This window comes from Pungitius pungitius, chromosome 2 (assembly GCF_949316345.1).
Source record: "Pungitius pungitius chromosome 2, fPunPun2.1, whole genome shotgun sequence".
Taxonomy (NCBI): domain Eukaryota; kingdom Metazoa; phylum Chordata; class Actinopteri; order Perciformes; family Gasterosteidae; genus Pungitius; species Pungitius pungitius.
In genome coordinates, this window is record NC_084901.1 from 4,240,281 (window position 1) to 4,260,782 (window position 20,502).

At 44.1% G+C, this 20,502-nt stretch overlaps 3 protein-coding genes across 4 annotated transcripts; 1 reads left to right on the forward strand and 2 right to left on the reverse strand.

The window, feature by feature from the left end:
• Nucleotides 1–2,092: 2,092 nt before the first annotated feature.
• Nucleotides 2,093–4,057, reverse strand: LOC119210276 (protein mono-ADP-ribosyltransferase PARP11-like). The gene is made up of 7 exons (XM_037460093.2): nucleotides 3,931–4,057; nucleotides 3,700–3,814; nucleotides 3,529–3,595; nucleotides 3,337–3,400; nucleotides 2,840–2,973; nucleotides 2,610–2,749; nucleotides 2,093–2,524 (listed from the first exon to the last, which is right to left on the reverse strand). The coding sequence occupies exons 1-7, from the start codon at nucleotides 4,024–4,026 to the stop codon at nucleotides 2,226–2,228; spliced, it is 915 nt and encodes a 304-aa protein (XP_037315990.2). The 5' UTR covers nucleotides 4,027–4,057; the 3' UTR covers nucleotides 2,093–2,225.
• Nucleotides 4,058–4,227: 170 nt separating this feature from the next.
• On the reverse strand, nucleotides 4,228–8,416 carry LOC119210275 (protein mono-ADP-ribosyltransferase PARP11-like). 2 transcript variants are annotated; one of them, XM_037460091.2, is made up of 8 exons: nucleotides 7,910–8,416; nucleotides 7,527–7,653; nucleotides 6,905–7,025; nucleotides 6,655–6,730; nucleotides 6,477–6,549; nucleotides 6,253–6,380; nucleotides 5,843–5,994; nucleotides 4,228–5,754 (listed from the first exon to the last, which is right to left on the reverse strand). In XM_037460091.2, the coding sequence occupies exons 2-8, from the start codon at nucleotides 7,641–7,643 to the stop codon at nucleotides 5,438–5,440; spliced, it is 984 nt and encodes a 327-aa protein (XP_037315988.2). In that variant the 5' UTR covers nucleotides 7,644–7,653; nucleotides 7,910–8,416; the 3' UTR covers nucleotides 4,228–5,437. The 2 variants fall into 2 exon arrangements, with proteins under 2 accessions (XP_037315988.2, XP_037315989.2); XM_037460092.2 differs by lacking the exon at nucleotides 7,527–7,653 and having other exon boundaries at nucleotides 4,229–5,754.
• Nucleotides 8,413–17,462, forward strand: LOC119210273 (sodium- and chloride-dependent betaine transporter-like). Its single transcript, XM_037460090.2, has 16 exons — nucleotides 8,413–8,543; nucleotides 8,840–9,046; nucleotides 9,428–9,562; nucleotides 9,746–9,886; nucleotides 9,963–10,074; nucleotides 10,856–10,906; nucleotides 11,681–11,810; nucleotides 11,938–12,072; nucleotides 13,099–13,202; nucleotides 13,298–13,422; nucleotides 13,731–13,843; nucleotides 13,927–14,064; nucleotides 14,379–14,481; nucleotides 15,597–15,697; nucleotides 16,297–16,443; nucleotides 16,541–17,462. The coding sequence occupies exons 1-16, from the start codon at nucleotides 8,423–8,425 to the stop codon at nucleotides 16,688–16,690; spliced, it is 2,013 nt and encodes a 670-aa protein (XP_037315987.2). The 5' UTR covers nucleotides 8,413–8,422; the 3' UTR covers nucleotides 16,691–17,462.
• The last annotated feature ends 3,040 nt before the right edge of the window (nucleotides 17,463–20,502 follow it).

Genomic DNA, 20,502 nt, shown 5'->3' on the forward strand with positions numbered 1-20,502 from the left:
CTCTGGGAAGTAAATCCAGTCCGCCAAACCCCCGCGTGTGTGTGTGTGTGTGTTCATGTAAACAAAGATTAGTCACCGAGCTGCTATTGGGCTCTTCATCCCGTCCCTGCGTATTAGCATTCACCGCCATCTGCTTCTCACAGCAGACAATGTGACGGCGAGTTTTTTACGATATTACAAACTACGAAAAAAAAATTCCCGGCAATCATTTTGACCTCATGTGTAACTAATAACTAATAACAGTAACGACGGAGAGGCAGGAATTGCCTTTAAGGTGATTCATCACACTGTTGTATACTTCCCCCCCCCCCCCCCCCCCATTATGAAGCTGAATGCATGTTAACCCTGATTTGTGACACAGTCTAAACTTGCATTGCAAGCATGAACAAATACTACACAATTTAAGTTTTCCGAAAGTAATTCACAGAAAAATAAATGTGGGGTGTTAAAAAGGGGGTGTTACATACTGTGTCTCAGTCAAAAATACAGAATATTTTCAGCGTCTCTGACAGTATTAAATAACGTAAAAAGGTTATTCAGTGCTGTTACCTGCCTTGTTATTTATCTCTCGCTCAGATGGCGGCCTTTGAGCACACCACGCTGTAGATATTCTTCCTAAGAAGGTATCGGACTCCACTCGTTGACTCCCCGCCCCGGTATCAAACATTTCAAACCAGAAGCTGCCATGAATCCGTGAGCACATGTTTAGTTATGCTATAACACATCTTGGACTCATCACTGAATGTGCCCATCTCGCCCCGGTGGACCAATTAAATCTTCTCTTATAGTTTACTGGGTAATCATGGCCAATAAATCAGTAGGATTGGGAAAAAATAATAAATAATAATTTTAGATCATGTAAATGAGGATAACAATGAGGCAGACTTGCCTTTCACTGCAGATTGTATGATGGGAACTTTATTACAGTCAAACAGTCAATCCAGTATACTAATGAATCATTGCATCGTCTTATGATGTGGAATCCACGTGGACAGTGACGACACGTCCTCCTTTCATCCAACTACGGACACAAGCGCGTGGACATCCGTGTAAAAATAGATATTTTGCCCCCAAAACCCTCAGGAAGTTCTCCACAATCGAGCATGAAAAGCAAGAAAGAAACAGGCAGCTCCTGTTTTTCATGAACATATTATGAGCCACACCTCGTCTCTGTCTCCCCCCCCCCTCCCCCCCGGACAAACTAGCTGTAGAGGCAATTAGGAAGGCCTGAGATAACGTCTCCTGCTTCCTGCCTGCGTGGTTCATCACACCACCGGGGGGGGGGGGGGGGGGGCAAGTTGTCTCCGTTCCAGAGACTGATGCAAAGTAAACGAGTGCCATTTTGCATGAGTGAAACAAAACAAGCAGGTCGTCCCCTCTGATAACGGCCGAGCAATGCTTTCCATCGGTGAAGACAGTCTTTGAATTACGAAATACAATTGCCTTCAAGCTGCCTTTGTCACTCAGAACGTGAAAGTGGAAGCACACCGGCTTGGGCTGGCCGGGTGACTGAGGGTGAAGATGAGAGTAGATCCAGCTGTGCTGCTGACTCTCCATGAAGAAATAATGGCAAAACCAAGAATGCAAAGCTTCTGGAACGTAAACAGCGAACTCTGCTGACAATTTACCCTCGGTACACTTTCTTCCATTCCAAGAGATTAATACAGGTGAAACTCGAAAAATTAGAATATCGTGCAAAAGTTTATTTATTTATTTCAGATTTCTGGGATTTTGAATTTGGGGTTTTCATAAGCTGTATGCCATTATCATCAAATGATATCAAATAAAGAAATATCTTACTTTGCTTGAAATGAGTCTATATAATATATTCATTTCACCTTTTAAGTTGAATTACTGAAATAAATGAACTTTTGCACGATATTCTAATTTTTCGAGTTTCACCTGTATAATAAACCCCTTTTGGGAAAAAAAACTCAGACATCTAGTCACCCACCAAGCTTCTTGTCTGGTATGAAAAGAAATGCTGACATTTATTTCTTTATTCCACCGATAATAACTATAACACTTTCATTGTCCATGATTTCAATAATAATACTGATGATAAAATAATGTCAAACAAGAATTGGTTCTGACGAGGAATTTATTCATGAAGCTCCTTTGTTTTAAGAGCAAACAGAAAGCTGTGTAATATTGTTCTGAACAGATTTCAACCTTTGCTTTCTTGAAGGTAGACATTGCACCTGCTCAAGGTCTTCGTTTTGACGTCACTTGTACTGAATCAAATACTCTGGATATATTTGATTTGCATCAAAAATCACAAATATTTTTGGATTTGAGAGATCATCCACACAGCTGTTGTGAGAGTTTATTGAACTGCCATGGTTGGGTTTTCGGAAATGCCCGTGTCCAACAGTTGACTTTCCGACGATCACCCGAGCCAAAAACATGACTTGGGTGCGTTGACCCGGTGAACCTGGCGCCTCGGCGCCATAGAACGGCAACGGATCCGTGCTGCTCATGGCGTACCTGTCCGAGTACGATGCGTGTTTTGCAAAATATATTCCTAAATTAAAAAAACAACAAAGTAAAATCAGTAAGACCTACGATTACAATTAAATTGTACGCAGCAACGCAATCATTGCACTTACCACTGCCATAGGCTCCCTGTCCAGATAACCCTAAATCAAAGTTATGTGTGCAAATGCTGTGGACATTTTCGATTTTTGTCCCATGAAAGAGTCTTTTCTCCAGAATGTTGCCGTGGATTCTCACCAGCTGCTTGTTTTTCCTTTGACAAAAAAAAAAAAGAAAAAGAAACGGAACATTTCTATTCACAAATACGGGTAACGATGAAGTTAATGGAGAAAGAGGTACTCACCGACAGTACATTTCCCACAGATCCATGTTCTGTATCCTACTGATTGATACAGTGGATCTGTGCAACAGCCCCTCGGTCTTCACATAGTCCGCCACAGTCTGATACTCCATGCTGAGTTCATTCAGAGGCATTAACTGTCAATTATATAAAAATACACATTGAAATCATAAAACTAGGTAGTGGTGCTAGCGTTTCTTTTTCAAAGGAGACACGGAAGGAAAAAAGCGTTTTTTTCACCCTAGATTTAGGTTTTTAGGATTTTTTTAATTTTATTTGCACAGGTCATTTTGACTACAGATTTGATTCGTGACTCATATAGATATCCAATAGATATTTGAGGAAAAACAAAAAGGGTGTTAATTAACTTATGAGTTCAACATACGGCTGTTTTTCTCCACCCGAGCCTTTGAGGATGCTATCGTCATCCACCGCTCACTACTCGCTGAGCTCAACGCCTTGTTTCCAGTTAATGATCGTGTATTGTAAGTCGTTGTCACCTGGTAAGGGCAAGCGAGGTCAACCCTTTCCCAGTGAACGGGAGCGGCACAGAAACAGGAGCAGCTGTGGAGGGAGGCGTAGACAAAGTAGGCCTTCTTTCACTTTCATTACTCGGGAAAGGAAACGCCTCACGTCACCCTGGGTGCGACTCTTTCGTTTCACTTTTTATAAAAAAACAACTAAATTTTCACCTTCTCTCGACGCTGTACCCGCGGAGGACACTCGTTTTCCCTCTGATGGAGTCGGTCAGGAGCGACGCTGTTCGACAACACACACGGGCCTGGGGTTAAATGAGGGCCGTGCAGGTACACCAGCGAGGGGGGGGGGGGGGGGGGGGGAAACAAGGTGTGGAGGTGGGCTACCTGAGAAATCTATCGTGATGTGACATGTGGGTGAAGACACGACCAACGCCCCTTTCGGGTTTCTTGCAAATGTCTTCTCGATGTCCTCACTCTTGAGGGGGCCATCGGGGTCATCCTGCGTGGGCGGGCAGAAGGAAACACAGGTTAAAAGTCACAGCTCGGACCACAGGTGGATTTGATGATTCTGGATCATGGTGGATTTTCACTAAAGGATCGACAAAACGTGTGTACCTCGAATCTGTGCCACCTGCCGCAGCTCGCCAGGTAATACCAAAACAACGGGGTCTCTGATGTGTCCATGGGTTCCACTGCGTCATGGTGTCCCATTTTGTCAACCCGAAATACACAACGCCAAAACCAGTGGGTTTGGTTTCAGTAAAAGTTGACTTCCTCTGTGTGACTTGCTCAGGTATCTCTACCTCATATACAAATAACGTAGCCACACCCCTGAGGTAGGCTGCCTCTCCCACTTTGACCAGATCTATTTATAAACTTATCAGCATTCTCCTCTAAAATGTGTTAAAACAAATAAATCCTTTCATTTGTGCTGAGAAGTTTATTAGTTGTAACATGTGCAAATCTGTTTCCCCTCACTCGCTCTGCATTTACCACCAATATGCAAAGAGAAGCTTATGATCCATCCTTGCACTGTTACGCCACCTTGTGGCCAGCAGGACACTAATTCATTTAGACATTTTCCTTTTTTTTTTAATAACACATACAATCATTCAATGGATTTAACAAATGCACACGGCAAAGCAGTATTTTCTTTACAGTAATATACATGTGCTGGCTACATTCTTTAAAAAAAAAAAAGATGGATCTACACCAGGTGCAAAGGTAACCTGCGTATTCCCTCAAAGAAACATGTTAGCAGGTGGTGACGTCCCGCTCGGATGGTTTAAGTCCCATGTGATCTGGTTTTAGTTTGGAATGAACTTGGTTGCAAACGCATACAAAATCCAACCTTTTGAAGATTAAAGTCAGTGGTTCAAAAAAAGGTTACACAGGAACATATTGCTAAAAAAGGACCACAAGTGAACGAGACATCGCAAACCTTTATGTCACTGTGACACAAATACAAAAACCTTTCATGGAAAGGGGGGGGGGGGGAGTGCACTGATGCATGGTTCAAACGATGCCGAGGTAGAAGCGTTTTTTTAGAATAAAAACAAATAATCCGTGCCTCCTTAATACGCTGCACTAAGTGCACACAGACGTCGACGTCACTAACTGACGGGTGTTCGCGCCGTGGTCAATGAGCAGGAACGTGTCGCGGTTTTTGGTTTCGTCATTTGGGATCGTGTCCACAGGACTCACGCGTGGCACTGTGGATGTGGCGGCGGGGCCGTAGCCAATGGCGGGGCATCGCCCATGACCTACGGGCTGCGAGTTCCCAAATTCATTTAACAACCGCGCAGATATTGAACAAGCAAGCACAGATTCATCAATTTAATACACTATTGCAATAAAGACTGCTCTCGAGTCAGCAATTTCCTCCTTTTGTCATGTCGGACTGTCTTAGAATGTAATGTACCGTGCACACACTGTGCACACAGAGTCTTTATTGTCTTTTTCAATTTCCCCAAAGGCACTTGAGGCGACCCATGCTCCAGTTACGCACTGGATGTGACTGAAAGAAAAGGCAAATGTCCCATATGCCGCCTTTGTGAATGAGATCCAGCCATATATATATATATATGTATATATATATATATGGAAGTCTTCATGATTGGCTTCAGTAGAACTCAACCAGATACTCGGGGTAAATCTGATTGCTGTCGAAAATGACGTAAATCTTTGGATTGGCCATATCGTCCACGCAGCTGTCATAAAAGTTGGTGAAGCAGGCGTCCTTGGACGGCGGCCTGCAGTACATCGGGAGGCCGACGGTGTATTCGCCAACAAGCACCCTGGCCAGGAACATGGTCTTGTAGGGCGGCTCACTGGCAAATATCGGCGGGGCGAGTCCGTGTCTCTGCAGGATGGTGTTGTGCTTCCCCGTGGTGTGACAGAATTTACTGGAATATTTGGCGTCCCGGGCAAAGTAGCTTCCTTTTGGGGACGGAACGTGGAATGAAAGGTTAAAAATCAGACGGGAGTGAATGAAATTGTGCGTCGAATCGCAACAGACGGAATCTACCTTTGCCGTAGACGTCCCCGTGGCTTCCTGTCAGCCGCCAGTCAAAGTTAAACGTACATATCGCTTGTATGTTGCTGTGTCCTGTGCCGTGAAACAGCATGCGCTCCTCAATGTCCAACGTGCGCTTGACTTTTCGCAACTGTGTTTTCTTCCTTGGGGGAGAACCAACAAAAGACAACATGACACAGAGTACTAATGGTCATTTTAGGGCGTGGCGTGAAAACCTTTTTATTTAATGTTTCAGTGAAGGTGGGGATCCCCCAAATTAGGTTTCATTGTGTCAATTTACTTTAACAGGAGAAAAAGCTTTGTATCTGGTAGGGGCTGGAAATTTTTTTTTACTAAAATGAAAACATCATCACAGCAGAATTCTCTGCTAACAAACGAGCACTTTTGGGAGAAGTGTCTACCTGCAGAAGAATTCCCATAAGTCAAGGTTCTGAATCCTCTGGATGGATTTGATTGGATGATCCATCGTCCTATCATACAGTCTGGCCACTTCTTTAAACTCGTATGTGTCTCGTCCGAGCTGGACAAGCTTAAAAAAAAAAAAAAAAAAAAAAAAAAACAATCACAGAAGGGTAAAGCAGTCGAAGTAATACAGACACTAGCAGGACTGGTATTTTTTACTCACCTGATAGGGCTCATCGGTATTTATTCTCTCCCAATGACACGGAACAGGCAAGGCAAGATTGTCACATATGAACCTGACAGAAGGAGTTAAGCACAGAGAAAAGGGTTCAGTGGCCAGACAAAAGAAATTCAGTTTTTTTTGGGGGGGGGGGGGGGGGCATTTAAGCACCAAAACTTACCTGAAGCCAGTTTCAGAGTGGAGGGAGCGTTTGATTGGTCGCTGCTTCCCTGTCGTTACATTTATCTGTCGCATCACTGGGGAGGAACGCAACGAAGATCAGAACTCACACTCGTGCACAATTTTCTGGAGTGAGCCTCAAAAATGTTAGCTACTAATCTTTCTTTCCTCTCATGAGAGTCTCGGGGGTTTTAATATTTGCTGTTTGATGTAGCGCCTTTCGTGGAGTTGTAACTAACTCATCGGCGTACCCGAGAAGTCCAGTCTGTAGGTGTACTTGGCCGTGTAGAACTCCATGACACCTCGTTGGTTTCTGCCGTAGCACTGCTCGATCTGAGCACTGGTCACAGAGCAGGCTGCACTGGGATCAATCTGACAGGGGGATTTGAGAAACTCAAGTTACTAGAACGGAGAACTGGAACAATGAGTCCATTTTTATCGTTAATTGGCAGCCATTTAAACAACTGATGATTTTTTTAGCCCAAAGGGTAAAAATGTATTGCTTCCTGCTCCTTTGGAAGGAGCTTTTCTACGCCTACTCGTAGAAAAGTAATAGATTCAATTCACCTTCAAACAATGAGGTGATTGTCATTTTGACATGACATATAAGAAATAATGAATTGACTACAGGAAAATAAATTAAATGATGAAACATAGTACCGTTTTAATGTAAATGCAGAGGTAATGAGTCAATGGAAATTAGCAAAATGGGATTTACAGTAATGCTTTTAAACATTTTTTTTTGTTTAAGATTCCCCAAAATCTTATTGACCAAGCTAGTGTTTAGACAATGCACTGAGGGGGTCATAGCCGTCCATAGTAATAATAAAAAAAGGGTCTGCATGAAGCGCGTTGTGATGCCTCGTGAACTACCTCAAACATGTGCCAAACCCCACACTCAGCCAAGTAGAACCAGCACCACTTGGGCTCCGAGGTGTCCATCTCCTCCATCTCCGTGGACTCCTCCTCGGAGGACCTGATGGCTAACATGGCTCTCACTCTGAAAGGAACAAGCGCAGAGACGCGAACGCGCTCAGGCGAATAGCAAGAACTACGACAGGAGGAAGGGGGGGGGGGTGTCTAATTCCTGACACACAACTAACTTCAAGTGCATGTTTTCAACCACGGTCGTCAGGGCTTGTTGTAATATGAAAATCAAAGTAACACAGGAAACTGCCTTATCAAGCTAGCATCATTTAGCGGCTGCCGCGCCCGACTCCTCTCAACTCAACGCGGGAGGTGGGGGGGGGTCTCACCGGTTTCCAGCCCGTCTCTAACCGGGTGCCCGTTCTTATCGGGATGGAAGTCCTTCATGCGTTGTGATTCACAAAACCTCGGGGACTCCGAATGAGAACGGGTGACTGACACGACGTAACATCTTCCTTTTTGGCGTTGTTTACTTTTACTTCCTGGTTCGTCACGCGGCAAACGTCAGTGCGTCAACAGAGTGTGACTCCTCCCCCCTTTGGACGCAGCGATGGTTCCCTGATTTTGTCCTGTCAGGTACAAGATCCGCACAGATACGTCGTTTTTGGTATTGAGTGTGCAAGCAAATACACGCACAAGTAGTGAGTAATGCCAAAATAATGACGTGCAAAGACACTCAGCTCATAGGATGCAACAGCGACCTAATAACACTCAAATAATAATCAAAATAACAAACTATGAATATATCGTATAATGCATGAATCAATATTTTTTTTCTCATGGTGAAGGAGGGAACATAAGGACTGCCTGTGCTTCTGGTGTGCGCGCGCGCGTGTGTGTGTATGTGCGTGTATGCATGTGGTATCCATCAGGACACGCCTTCCTTTTACAGTTCTGATTTTTTTTTTGCAAACTTCGGTTTAGTCGGCCTCGAGATTTCATCTGCGCTGCCTGCTCCCACGAGTAAGTTGCGTGCATTCAAAACTCTCTTCAGAAGCTTGACATATTTATATGCATGTTCTTACGGTAGTTTTTTTTTTACAATCAGCACAAGTTTATCAAGTTAATAACGTTGTGTCTTTGTTGTTTGCAGTTATTGGCATCGAGGGAGAGGGGAATTGAGAGACTGCTTTCTCAGCTGTTGGGATGATAACTGCTAATTAAACCGTCACGACCTTTGGACCATAACAGCCAGAAAGCACATAACTGACGTAGTTTGCATTTCACCCGTGTTAGTTATCTGTGTGTGGCTACCCTAGACACAGAGACCATGACTGAGGAAACGCCAGCAGGGACTCCTGCAGGAGACTCTGGGCCAGATGAAGGGGCCCCCCCTCCTCAGGGGGGGGATCAGCCGAGGGGGAAGTGGGGCAACAAAATGGAGTTCATCTTCTCCATGGCTGGGGAAATTATTGGCCTTGGGAATGTTTGGCGTTTCCCTTTTCTGTGCTATAAAAACGGAGGAGGTGAGGGACCAGCTATTCAGATGTGTGTGTGTGTGTGTGTGTGTGCACGTGTATTTGCATGTTTGCATGTTTGCATTTTCAATAAACTGAGCATGTTGGTAATGAGAGAGAAGGCTCCTTTTTTCCACATTACATATAATCCCATTTTGGCCTCCACTAACTCTTAAATACTTATGTTTTGCTTTTGTAACCCTTTATTCCCTTAATATTATTATGTAGATGATCTAATCCCTATCATCCCACTTAGCTAGTTCCAAAATCAACCTTAAATATGTGTTGGACTCATGGCTTAACGTGTACTCATTTGTCCGTGTACAGCGCGCCACTATTTTGTGTAAACCCCACTTTACATCCCATACAAGTGACTCTTTTTATTCGCAGGTATCTTCTTCATCCCTTACTTTGTGTTCCTCTTCTTCTGTGGCATCCCCGTCTTCTTCCTGGAGACGGCGTTGGGCCAGTACACCAGCGAGGGCGGGGTGACCGCCTGGAGGAAGATATGCCCCATGTTCCAGGGTAAAGACGGCGCTTTTTTTTTTAGTATAATTCCTCAACAACGCATCTGCAGGAAATGCACATTCTACATTAAAATGCTTCCATTTTTAAGGGACTTTTAAGGGGGAATATGTACCTCCACAAGTAGTTCAGTCGAACCAGACTCATTGTGAAAGTTTGTGAAAAACTCAAGTTTTCCTGCAGGGGTGGGCATTGCTTCCCAGGTGATTGTGGCCTATCTGAACATCTACTACATCGTGGTGTTGGCCTGGGCCATCTTCTACCTGTATAACTCCTTCAAAAGTCCCTTGCCCTGGTCTACGTGTGACAATTGGTGGAACACTGGTGAGTCGGCGCTCGGGTTGCAGACATTTCGAAGCGTGCGACATCCAACCCGATCTCGCACCCCTCTTTCACTCAGAGCGATGTCACAGCCGCTCCGGCGTCTTCGCCAACCCGCATTTGTTTGGACCTGGCTCCAACTGGTCCTTCCTCAACAACGTCTCTGACGATCTTCACGGCGCCGCCGACACGTGAGTTGCATCTGTGTTGTGGAGCTGTACATTTGATAGGCAGGAAGCCAACAATCCAACTTACCCCTCGACCCGTAGCCCACTGACGTTTATGTGTATTCTTCCTTCACATAACTGTAATAGTTTTAAGTGAAAACTACCTAATAAGTCTGCCCCAGCCAAGCCATATTTCCCTGTTTGACCCATTCAACAAGCTAACTATTGCTAAATGCAGTAACATATTCAGCTCGGCAGTGTGAAGCTGAATAGCTGCCAATTGATCGTTTTTCTCATGGCTCCCACTGCATTCCATAAAATGCAGGCAACAAAGACGGGATTAGTGTTGGCTTCCATTAAGGCAGCAGCATTTGGACACACCCATCATGCCATCATGCCCTCATGGGTTCAGAGCAGAGGGCTCTTCTGTCTGTTTGTGTATGAAAGTATGAATGTGAACAGTACACAGAATAAAGATAAACGATTTAAATTCAATAGTGGTTGTAAAAAACACAGGTGGAGTTTTAAATGGTAGAAAAATGGCATATTTATATAATAGACATGATGGTAGATTTTGAAAGAGTTTGATAGGAAGTCTGATACCACTCTCATATAGTAAATAAAACATTTTAATAATAATGATTAAAAACAGTAGTAGTAATACCCAACATTGTTCTGTATTTTGTTTTGTAATTATATTTGACTTTTCAAAGCTAAAACTAATGCGGACGCATTATTCTGAATGACTATTTAATTTCAAATCACATAACTTACTTGCTTATGTTTTAAAAAATTGTATTTCCAGGGATCAAGGGCAATACTCGCGTGGCAGGTCATCGGAAGAGGAGTTCTGGCTGTGAGAAACGGACACACACACACACACACACACACACACACACACACACACACACACACACACACACACACACACACACAAATGATATGTTTAAAGCAAGCAAGCAAGAATAAAACATTGCATGCTCTACGCTGGGCTGGAACATTCCTCTGCAATCACTTGCAGCCTGGCCTGCCTGATACTCTGAGTCTCTTTCTGTTTTATATACATGTATCCATAAATATATATAAATATATAAACCTGCATGTAGTTATTTGTCTGTCCTTGGACTACTCATCCGATCGGCTTCACGTAGCAAACGAGGAAGCGGGAAGCGGAGCATGAAGTAGTTTGAATTGAGAGGTTTTCATGAAAAAAAAAGAAAAAAAGCTTGAAGCAGCATCCCCACGGAGGTCGAGGAGATCGCACGGCTCTGTTCCCTATTTGAAGTATTTGTAGATATTTTGAGACTCGGATGCTGCTCCCCACATGACAACCCGCTGATTTGTTGTCAGGTATTGAGAAATGCCTCAGCTGCACCCAGTTACAAATGATGAGAACAATATGTGCTCTGTTTCCTGCGACTTCTATAATGTAAACCTCAGCGAATCGGAAACAAACCATCACGGGGTTTTGCATCTGTATTTATTATTTCACGGATCCTTGGGTTGCGAGCTGGGCAAATCCGCAGCGGCGCTGAGTGTATTCAATCACACATCTACACATCCATCAGCCTGCGTGTTATATTTGCAGAGGATGCACGTGTGTTTACGCGCCGGATGTCCTGTCTCGTAGGTTCCGTGTGTTGAGGATGACAGGTGACATGTCCCTGGGGCGGGTCAACTGGGACCTGGCACTGTGTCTCCTGCTTGCCTGGATTGTTTGTTACTTCTGCATCTTTAAGGGAATTAAATGGACAGGGAAGGCGAGTAGTATTTTTTTTTTTTTTTATTTCATTTGTGAATGATATGAACGTGATTAAGCAAAAACATCTGGGTTAGTCTTCAATGTATACCAACTGCCTTTTTTTTGTTTGCATTGTGTGCTTGCAGGTGGTGTACTTCACTGCTACATTCCCCTACCTCATGCTGTTCATCCTCTTCATCCGGGGAGTGACGCTCCCAGGAGCCGGGGACGGACTCAGATATTACCTCACGCCTGACCTAAGCAGGATTTATGATCCACATGTGAGAACACTACAAACACCACGGCTCTGCTTGTGCCTTGGACCTTCTCTCTCTGTTGGATTGCTCTGCGACCCCCCCCCCCCCCCCCTTCTCTCTTTGCCTTCAATCTGATTTCCGGTCTTTTCCAGTGAGATATTAACATTAACATCATCACACGGGAACTTGAGCGGTCTCTCCCTGCGGGGAACTTCTACCTGAAACTAACCACCACCGCAAATCTCCGATTTATTTATCGGATCTGCCGTTCACTCAGCATAACGACACCCATTTCTTTTTCTTTTTTTTACTAAAAAGGGAATTTTAAGAAAGACAGCCAGTGAGTTCCGGGCTTACATTCTCGTGCACAACGACGGCCTCTGTTTCTGCCAGAGGCAGCGGGTCAAGAAAGGGCCTCTTTCTCTCACTTCCCCTTCGGCCTGCTTCGTCTCCATCTCCGTCGTCCTCTTGACAGCTCAGAACAACGTTTCGGAGGGGGGGTGGGCGGGGGGGGGGGGGGTCACATGTAATAACCAGAGGGTTAACCCTCAGACAGCCCCTTGTCTTCCTCTCCTCCTTTTGTGCACGAGGACGTGCGCGTTTGCAGGCATATACACACACAGAAAAATCCTAAAATGTTTGGGTATGAACACCTGGTTTGAGGGGGTTCACCGCGGGAAGACCGCGTTTGTACTCGGGTGCCTTTCCCCCCCCCCCCCTCCTGTGCATGAGAGTCTTCATCAGCAGAGCGGCAGGTTTCTGAAGACGCAACAGTTGCCTCTGTGTTTCAGGGCCGATGAGTCGGGGGGGGGGGGCGCAGAAGGGGCTTGTGTATTTCACGGGGAGGGGGCGGAGGGGGGGGCGTTGCCGGCAGTGTCTTTGACTGTTCGGGCCTCTAATGTTAACCAGACTGTCATGTCAATAAACCCGCCCACACACACACACATACACCAACCAGATGTTGCTCTTAAAAAAACGTTTTTTTAACCATTTCCACACTCTATGGCCCTCTTCCTAGTGTCTGAAGAGTCAATGTCTTACCCACTCCAGGTATGGCATGACGCAGGGACCCAGGTGTTCTTCTCCTACGCCGTGTGTCAGGGAGTACTGACCGCCCTGGGCAGCTACAACAAGTACAACAACAACTGCTATCGGTCAGCGCCCCCCCCCCCCCCCCCCTCCTGTCACTTTTACAGTTTTACGTTCTCACAGGCTCCCCTGACAACACTGGCTTTGGTTCTCCTTGCAGGGATTGCATGGCACTGTGTTGCCTGAACAGCGCCACCAGTATCTTTGCTGGTTTCGTGGTGTTCTCGGTGCTGGGATTCATGGCTCAGGACATGGGCATGTCCATGGAGGATGTCGTTTCTTCCGGTGGGTTCTTTCTGTCCTTTTTCAGCATCTGCCTCTTTTATTGGACAATTATGCTTTATTTTTCATTGCATTGGATGTCCTGCGATTTAATAACTCGCTTTAAATGATCCCATATGTATATTCCAGAAACTAGAAACAACACATTTCTGGCAATTTAGAATGATTGTAGATCGACAATGTCCACTAGATGGCATCTTGAGGAGACACGCAGTAGAAATATTTTTACCTTTTAATGTCTCCTTTCGAATCGCTGGATGATTGCATCCTGCTCCCAGGTGTGGATTGATGCATCCATGTGCTCCACGCAGGTCCCGGTCTGATCTTCTTGACGTACCCGAGGGCTCTGTCCTTGCTGCCCGGCTCCTCCTTCTGGTCTGTGCTCTTCTTCCTCATGATCCTCTTCCTGGGCCTGGACAGTCAGGTGTGGGTACTCTCAATGCAGTGTGCCGTGTTGCATTTCCAACCTTCGGGAGCTGATCGGTTCGTCTGCCCCCCCCCCCACAGTTTGTGTGCGTGGAGAGCATGGCCACGGCCCTCACGGACCTGTTCCCGCATCGCCTCAGGAGGCCGGGCCGCAGAGAGCTGCTGACCCTGGTCATAGCCGTTGTGTGTTTTCTGTTGGGGCTGACGCTCATCACCGAGGTAAGCAGCCCCAGGGTATCGTGGCAATGACTTCATTACTTATACTTATGACCAAATGCCTTTTTTTTTTAAATTAGCAGCTGTATTTTCTGTTCACTTCCAATTGGCAACTCTCAGCATGCGATGGTTTAAAAGAAAGACAAGGAACATGGTACATATGCCTGCTAAAGATCAGCATGCTATCATTTTGCTCAAAGCTTCTGCCTCAAACAACTGCCAGTGAAGCTGTAAACTCTTACAAACTAAAGCAAACAAAGCATACATTTCAAAACCAGAGTTGTTCCATTTTAATATTGACTTTTCTCTTGTTTCAGGGAGGGATAGTCGTCTTCCAGCTCATTGACTACTATGGTGCTAGTGGAATCACTCTACTCTTTATAGCCTGTTTTGAGACCATTGTCATTGGATGGGTGTATGGTGAGATTTTTTGATTATGCAGCAGGGAACTGCTGCTTGGCTGTTTCTCAAAAACACACATTATTGTTATTTCATCAGTCTAATCAACTCCTTGCCTCCGTACAACATCTGTAAGGAATCATTATGAAACGTTTTATTTTCATCATAACTTACTTTTTTGACAGGCTTCTGTGCTTATTTTTGTCCTGAATTACTTTCTTATAACATTACATATTCCCCTAATTGATTTGCATATGCAGCAAGTACATTTTTTTAACAAAATCTACCATCAAAAAACTGAATATTGAGGTGAAAAAGATGACATTTGGACGTTCATAACTTGTTTCTATTGGCAGCATTTGTGTGAGAATTTCTTTTCACTGCCCTGTGGTCATTCATCATATTAACTATGCCACAACAACTGAATATCAAAAAGTAATTTTGTACCACAACATTGATCAAATAATAGATTGGTTTTCTTTACACTAGACATTACAACCTGGAGGTTGGAGGGAGGAGTGCTCCCTCTGCTGGACTGAAACAGAAGGCAACATGCCAAACACATGGAAACTGGCCATTTCTTATGTGGATGTGGATCTATTTTACCGCAACCTTTTAAACAGCGCATCCACGCTTCCCCCCCCCCCCCCCTGAATGTGTACGTCCATTGCCTACACCGTCAAAACCATCGTCCTTTTTTAATATCACTGTGTTCCACGGGCCATCGGTCCGGATTCATCTTCCGAGCTCCCACATCTTCCCACACCTTCATCAGCGGCAGTATTACTGGCTAAATTAAAAAAATGTGCGGGGGGGGGGGTTCAGTATTACTGCGTTGAAGCATCCCGCCCATGTTGGTGTGAATGCACCTCCGCGTAGATGCAGTTAGTTTGATTACTGTATCGTATTTGAAGTTGTGTCCAATTTTATTTGTATGAAAGAATCTGTGAATGTTGCTCCATCAGCAAGGTCATGGACCCGACTAATCTTACCAGTTGCCTCCTGTTGTGTGGAAATGCACACTTTATTTTGTTAAACACCTTTATAGTCGACCATCAAAAAGACCACATGGCTTTGGCTTCAACATCTAATTAGGCCCTTTGATTGACCGACCCCTGTCCCCTGTGACTTTGCAGGTGCGGACCGTTTCTATGACAACATTGAGGACATGATTGGGTACCGACCGTCCCCCGTGCTGAAGTACTGCTGGTTGTTCATCACGCCCCTCGTCTGTGGGGTGAGACGCTCGCATCCTCCTCTCCCTGGACTTCCTTTTACTTCTTGTCCGGGCCGCCGTGTGATTCTGCAGAACGCAGATCCTTTTGCTGCCTCTGGTCATTGTTTCATCCGGCTGCTCCTCTCTACTGACCTTTAGTATATTTAGTCCAAGTGCTTCATGTAGCTGGTTCTGCCACATCAGCAGTCACGCTTGAGTTCACACGTGGGAAATGGAAATTGAGACTGCAGGTTATTCCAAAAAAGAGTGTTCACGTTTCTGTTGTTAAAACACAATTTACTGCATGGCAGGTCAGAAAATGAACTCATACAGAATCTTCTGTGTCGTACTTAGAGCCAATTTGCTCTTTCCATTTTTTGTTATAAGATAATGGTTCAAGTACTCGCAGAAGCTTGAGCTTTGCAAGTTTTTTTTGCAAACAGAATTGTTCAGTAATTGCATCTCCCATTTTTATTAGAAAATGTTCCAATCATATACTTTCTAAACCATTTGATTCAATTTTGAGAGGATTTCATGAACCTGTCACCCCACTTCATTCTCTTGGCTGTTATTTGTTTTCTCAAGCACGTCTAAAGCGTTTCTTAATTCTTGTCCCCTAGGTCACATTGATGTATGAAGTTATAAATTCCCACCGCCTCACCGTGTATGACCACGTGATCAGTAACTGGGGCGCAGTTTTGGGCTCCCTCCTTATCCTCGCTCCACTCATCTGCATCCCGGTATTCGTGCTGGTGTCACTGTGTAAGGTGGGTTTAAAAATAGCATTTGGTCGATTTTCAAATATACAGATATATGTTATTTTTATATGCAACAGCATGCCTCCCCCCCCCTCCCAAAAATCAGAACCCTCTCAACATGAGCACCCCGTCGGGGGATCTGCGGCAGGCTCGGCCGAACAGGCCGCTGCTCACGCTGTGCGGACGCGTCATCTTCGAGGGGCACGCGGCGGAGAACAAAGACGGCGTGATGATGGTGGAACCCGGCGAGGTTTGATGGCGACGACGTTGCGGCGCATGAAGGTCACCATTCGGACACAACTACAAGTGTTTACACGTTACACATATTCAGGGACAGTTGTGCGTTTTTTCATGTTGTGCTGTTTTTCTTGGTACATTAGTATTGACCTTTTTTCTAAATGATGAATAATAATGCAAAAGTCCCACAAAAATGTATATTTTTATAAACACCATTTAGCCTATACTGTAAGTGGCTTAAAAATGTCTTTGTTCACAGATTCAGTCTCCTCAAGAAGACCTTCTAGCAGACTTTGATGTGTAAAAAAAGATGGTTTTCCCCTTTAAAAACCCGCAGCTGGAGCATTGGAATCAGTGCCGTGTTTTACCCGCGGTTGCAAATTTTAGAAGCATTTTGTCTGATGCAGTTAAACCTCTGACATCCTACATCGTTGATCTAATCCAGTGGTTCTCAACTGGTCTGGCTCCGGGACCCACCATCACCACTTAATGACGAGCCGCGACCCAAATCTCAACTTCTCAAATTTATTCAAAATCAAATTCATAAGCTGAATTTTATATTTTATATTCAGAATGTTTAATTAAAGGCCCACCGGGTCCCGACCCACCAGTTGAGAATCACTGATATAATCAATGCAAAATACAATTATTTTTCTCTCCAATGGTGCTTTCATGTCCATTGCGGGTGTGGACACTGCTCGGTTTACTTTAGGATGCATCTATAAAGTCATGATATAAGTCACATTAGCAATGGACCTCATTAATCTCATTAAACATATCCCCATGCTTAATATCCTGGTGTTGTGTGTCTCTTTTATTTCCGTCCATATCGACTTGCGACCAGTGAGGATAAACGGTCGATAAAAGTTCAGGACGATCAGCTTTTTTAAGTCAGTTAACAAATATCGTGGTTTTTTTTTTCTTTCTCTAAATGTAGAACAAAAACCAAGGTGTTACTCGGGTGTTTGACTCTCTGTACCTTAGCTCTTTCGCACATGCTAAAAGTGTAATAACTTAAAAGTGTACGTGTGATCCTGCAGTGCGTGTAAACTTGCTCCGTCACAGCAGCAAGGTTCAGTCATCTGTGTGATCGAAACCGGCATTCAATTAAAAGACGATTCCGGTCACTGGCATCCCGCCTCGTTTCAGCCCCTCCCTGGTCAAACTGAACCAGACGACACCGAACGACCCTCGGTCCTGACTAAAAACACAAAGAGACAAATCAACAGCCTGAAGCGATGAGAAAGTTCATCACGTGGCGGAAGGCAGTGGACGGGAAAGCACTGGCAACCCGTTTTTGTCCATTGAAAACGTCCTGTGCTCCATTTAGAAGCTGCAGGTTGCCCGAGGGTGGATTTAAACAGGTCCACAAGTGGTATTTACATTTACAGAAACTACTCATTGATCTTTATGTAACTAGCCATTAAACCAGCTGCAATACAACTGAACACATCTGTCGTTCAAATACAGAATGGTGACTAAATGTTGTGCGCAGGGACGTTATTAGTAACGGGTAAAAAACAACTAATAAACTAAAAAGTAATAAAACTAACATTTTCTTAACATTTTTGCTTTGTATCACTGTCAAATATTCCATCTTATGTTTGCAGATGTAATTGAAGAAATATATTTTTAAACCGTTACTTAATATGACATTTATGTTGTGTATTTCATTTGAGGAAGGTTACAGTGTACAGTTTATGTCTTATCACATGCTTCATCTCTGGGATGAAAAGTAAAGCTGTTAACAATAATATATACTGTATGTGTATATATATATACACAATTAAATACTTTATCAATACTGCTGCTTAATTGCTTCTTCGAGGCATTTTATGTCCATGTGTGATTCATTGTATTAAAGACGGTGACTATGCGTATACCAAAGGTCACAAGGGTTTGATCCACTTGGCGGGTGATGGAAGGAGAGACACATTAAATGGAGAATGAGGGAATTGATAGATCTCCAGGGACAAATAGTCCCACCATCCCCCCCCCCCCCCCCCCCCCCCGGTGACGCCAATACCGGATGAATGTATCAGGCACAGGGTAGATGAAGACATTTCAATGTCCCGTCACTTCTTTTATCTTATTCAGTTTTTCTCTTCTATTTCCTGGGATGGGCCAATCTTTCCCTGCATCTTTTTGCTTTTTTTCTGATCTTTTCATTTCGCAGCCCTCCTATCAACCCAGCCTCTACACTGGGACACTCAACTTTTCCAATTTTGATCTCACTATCCTTTCATTTTGCTTCTCAGCTCCATCTCTTCCCTTTTTACTCATAATTGCAGTCATCTATCAGCCCGTGTCTCCCTCCCTCCCTCATCACCATCATCATCATCATTCATCTTTTCACTCTTTGACTCTCATTACCACAACGATGCTCTCTCTCTCTCTCTCTCTCTCTCTCTCTCTCTGCTGCATTCCTTGCCCTGCATTCGTCCTTAACCCGTGGAAATGTATGCAGTGTGCATTGTCCTACGTAAAGTGTTATCTAGTCATGCAAGTCGCCTCTGGGTGTTCCTTGCTTTTTAATAACTTTCATAGACCACAGCAGCTCGCTACGGGGCCTCAGAGACAGCAAGTGCTTCTCTGAACGTCATCCCATTTCTCTTTTTGAGAGACACCTTGTTAACATGAATAAAAATAATTAGAAAATGGACCTTTCAATGCATGTGTCGTAATGCCGTGCAGCTAAGGAACGAAATGAATCAAATGTTCAGGCCAGCAAGTAAGTCAGTGCAACATATTTGGTGCACATTCCATTAATATTTGTTAGAATCAGCACCAACTTCCAGCTCTCACATATTCTTTGCAGATGTATATTTGTTGAATGCAATAAATCTTTTGCAACATTATCATTCTTAACACCTGTCCAAAGGAATATTGACAATTCACAAAGTGCCAGTTTTCAGCGCACACAATTTCTTTTCAATATTGTATATGAGCCAGTACTCTTGAGCTGTTTGGAAGTTGCTGCAGGCACTCGTTACAGAGTGGCAGGACCCGAGCTCATGCATACAAATGACTAAAGTTTACCTCTATGGGCATGCAGAATCAATCTGAGAAGTCTCCATATTACGTTTTCATCACAAAGCGAAGTTAATGAGATACCACTTTGGATTTAATGGTGGTCTATACACAACATACCACACCAAAAGCAGCAACAGGCTCCAAAAATGATCCAGATATGTGATCATAACCACAGCTTAAAATGATGTCAATGTCAATTCACACAACATTTGTATTTACTCTAGTAGAATGTAATGCTGTTTAATCGGCCAGTACACATTATTATTATTATTATTATTAAGGACTTATTAGCTTTTTAAACAGCACATTAACTCTCCATGCTGTCAAGACAGAGGCAGAACTCAAATGCAGAGTTCTAACGAAAAGTAACTTTTAATGAATCCAAATTCCAAAAATCCCAAACTCCAAAAATCAAAACCGCCAAGGCGGGGGAAAAAAAAACCAAAGACACTCTGACAGGGCGTCCGTGCTAGACGCATTCACAACAACGCTCCGACATTAAATCCGGCTTAAATACACAGAGGAGGTGCAGGTGATTGGACACAGGTGGAGACAATCATGGACATGGAAGACAATCACAGGGGACAAGAAAGGACAAGGCAGGAAGTGATGTTACCCCAGGGACACGAGAGACATGAAACTACAAAATAAAATAAAACAGAACATGAACCCAAACCGTGACACATGCCTTCATTTCTTTGGATTTGTTGGTCATTTTTTTATTTACTATCTTCTCGAGATGTCAGCACTGTCCTCAGTTGCGGATGCTCGGGAATCATTATGTGGCCAACTTCACTC

What these genes read in the sequence shown, in the direction of transcription:
- LOC119210276 (XM_037460093.2), bottom strand. Translation starts at nt 4,026, where the DNA reads ATGGGACACCATGACGCAGTGGAACCCATGGACACATCAGAGACCCCG. An exon ending in CATCACGATAGATTTCTCAG is followed by an intron (nt 3,596 to 3,699) that starts GTAGCCCACCTC and finishes GTTGTCGAACAG; the next exon opens with CGTCGCTCCTGACCGACTCC. An exon ending in ACCTCGCTTGCCCTTACCAG is followed by an intron (nt 2,974 to 3,336) that starts GTGACAACGACT and finishes TATAATTGACAG; the next exon opens with TTAATGCCTCTGAATGAACT.
- LOC119210275 (XM_037460091.2), bottom strand. Translation starts at nt 7,643, where the DNA reads ATGTTAGCCATCAGGTCCTCCGAGGAGGAGTCCACGGAGATGGAGGAG. An exon ending in CACTCTGAAACTGGCTTCAG is followed by an intron (nt 6,550 to 6,654) that starts GTAAGTTTTGGT and finishes TCCTTCTGTCAG; the next exon opens with GTTCATATGTGACAATCTTG. An exon ending in TTATGGGAATTCTTCTGCAG is followed by an intron (nt 5,995 to 6,252) that starts GTAGACACTTCT and finishes TTCTCCCCCAAG; the next exon opens with GAAGAAAACACAGTTGCGAA.
- LOC119210273 (XM_037460090.2), top strand. Translation starts at nt 8,423, where the DNA reads ATGTGCGTGTATGCATGTGGTATCCATCAGGACACGCCTTCCTTTTAC. An exon ending in TCGGAAGAGGAGTTCTGGCT is followed by an intron (nt 10,907 to 11,680) that starts GTGAGAAACGGA and finishes CCTGTCTCGTAG; the next exon opens with GTTCCGTGTGTTGAGGATGA. An exon ending in GGAGGATGTCGTTTCTTCCG is followed by an intron (nt 13,423 to 13,730) that starts GTGGGTTCTTTC and finishes TGCTCCACGCAG; the next exon opens with GTCCCGGTCTGATCTTCTTG.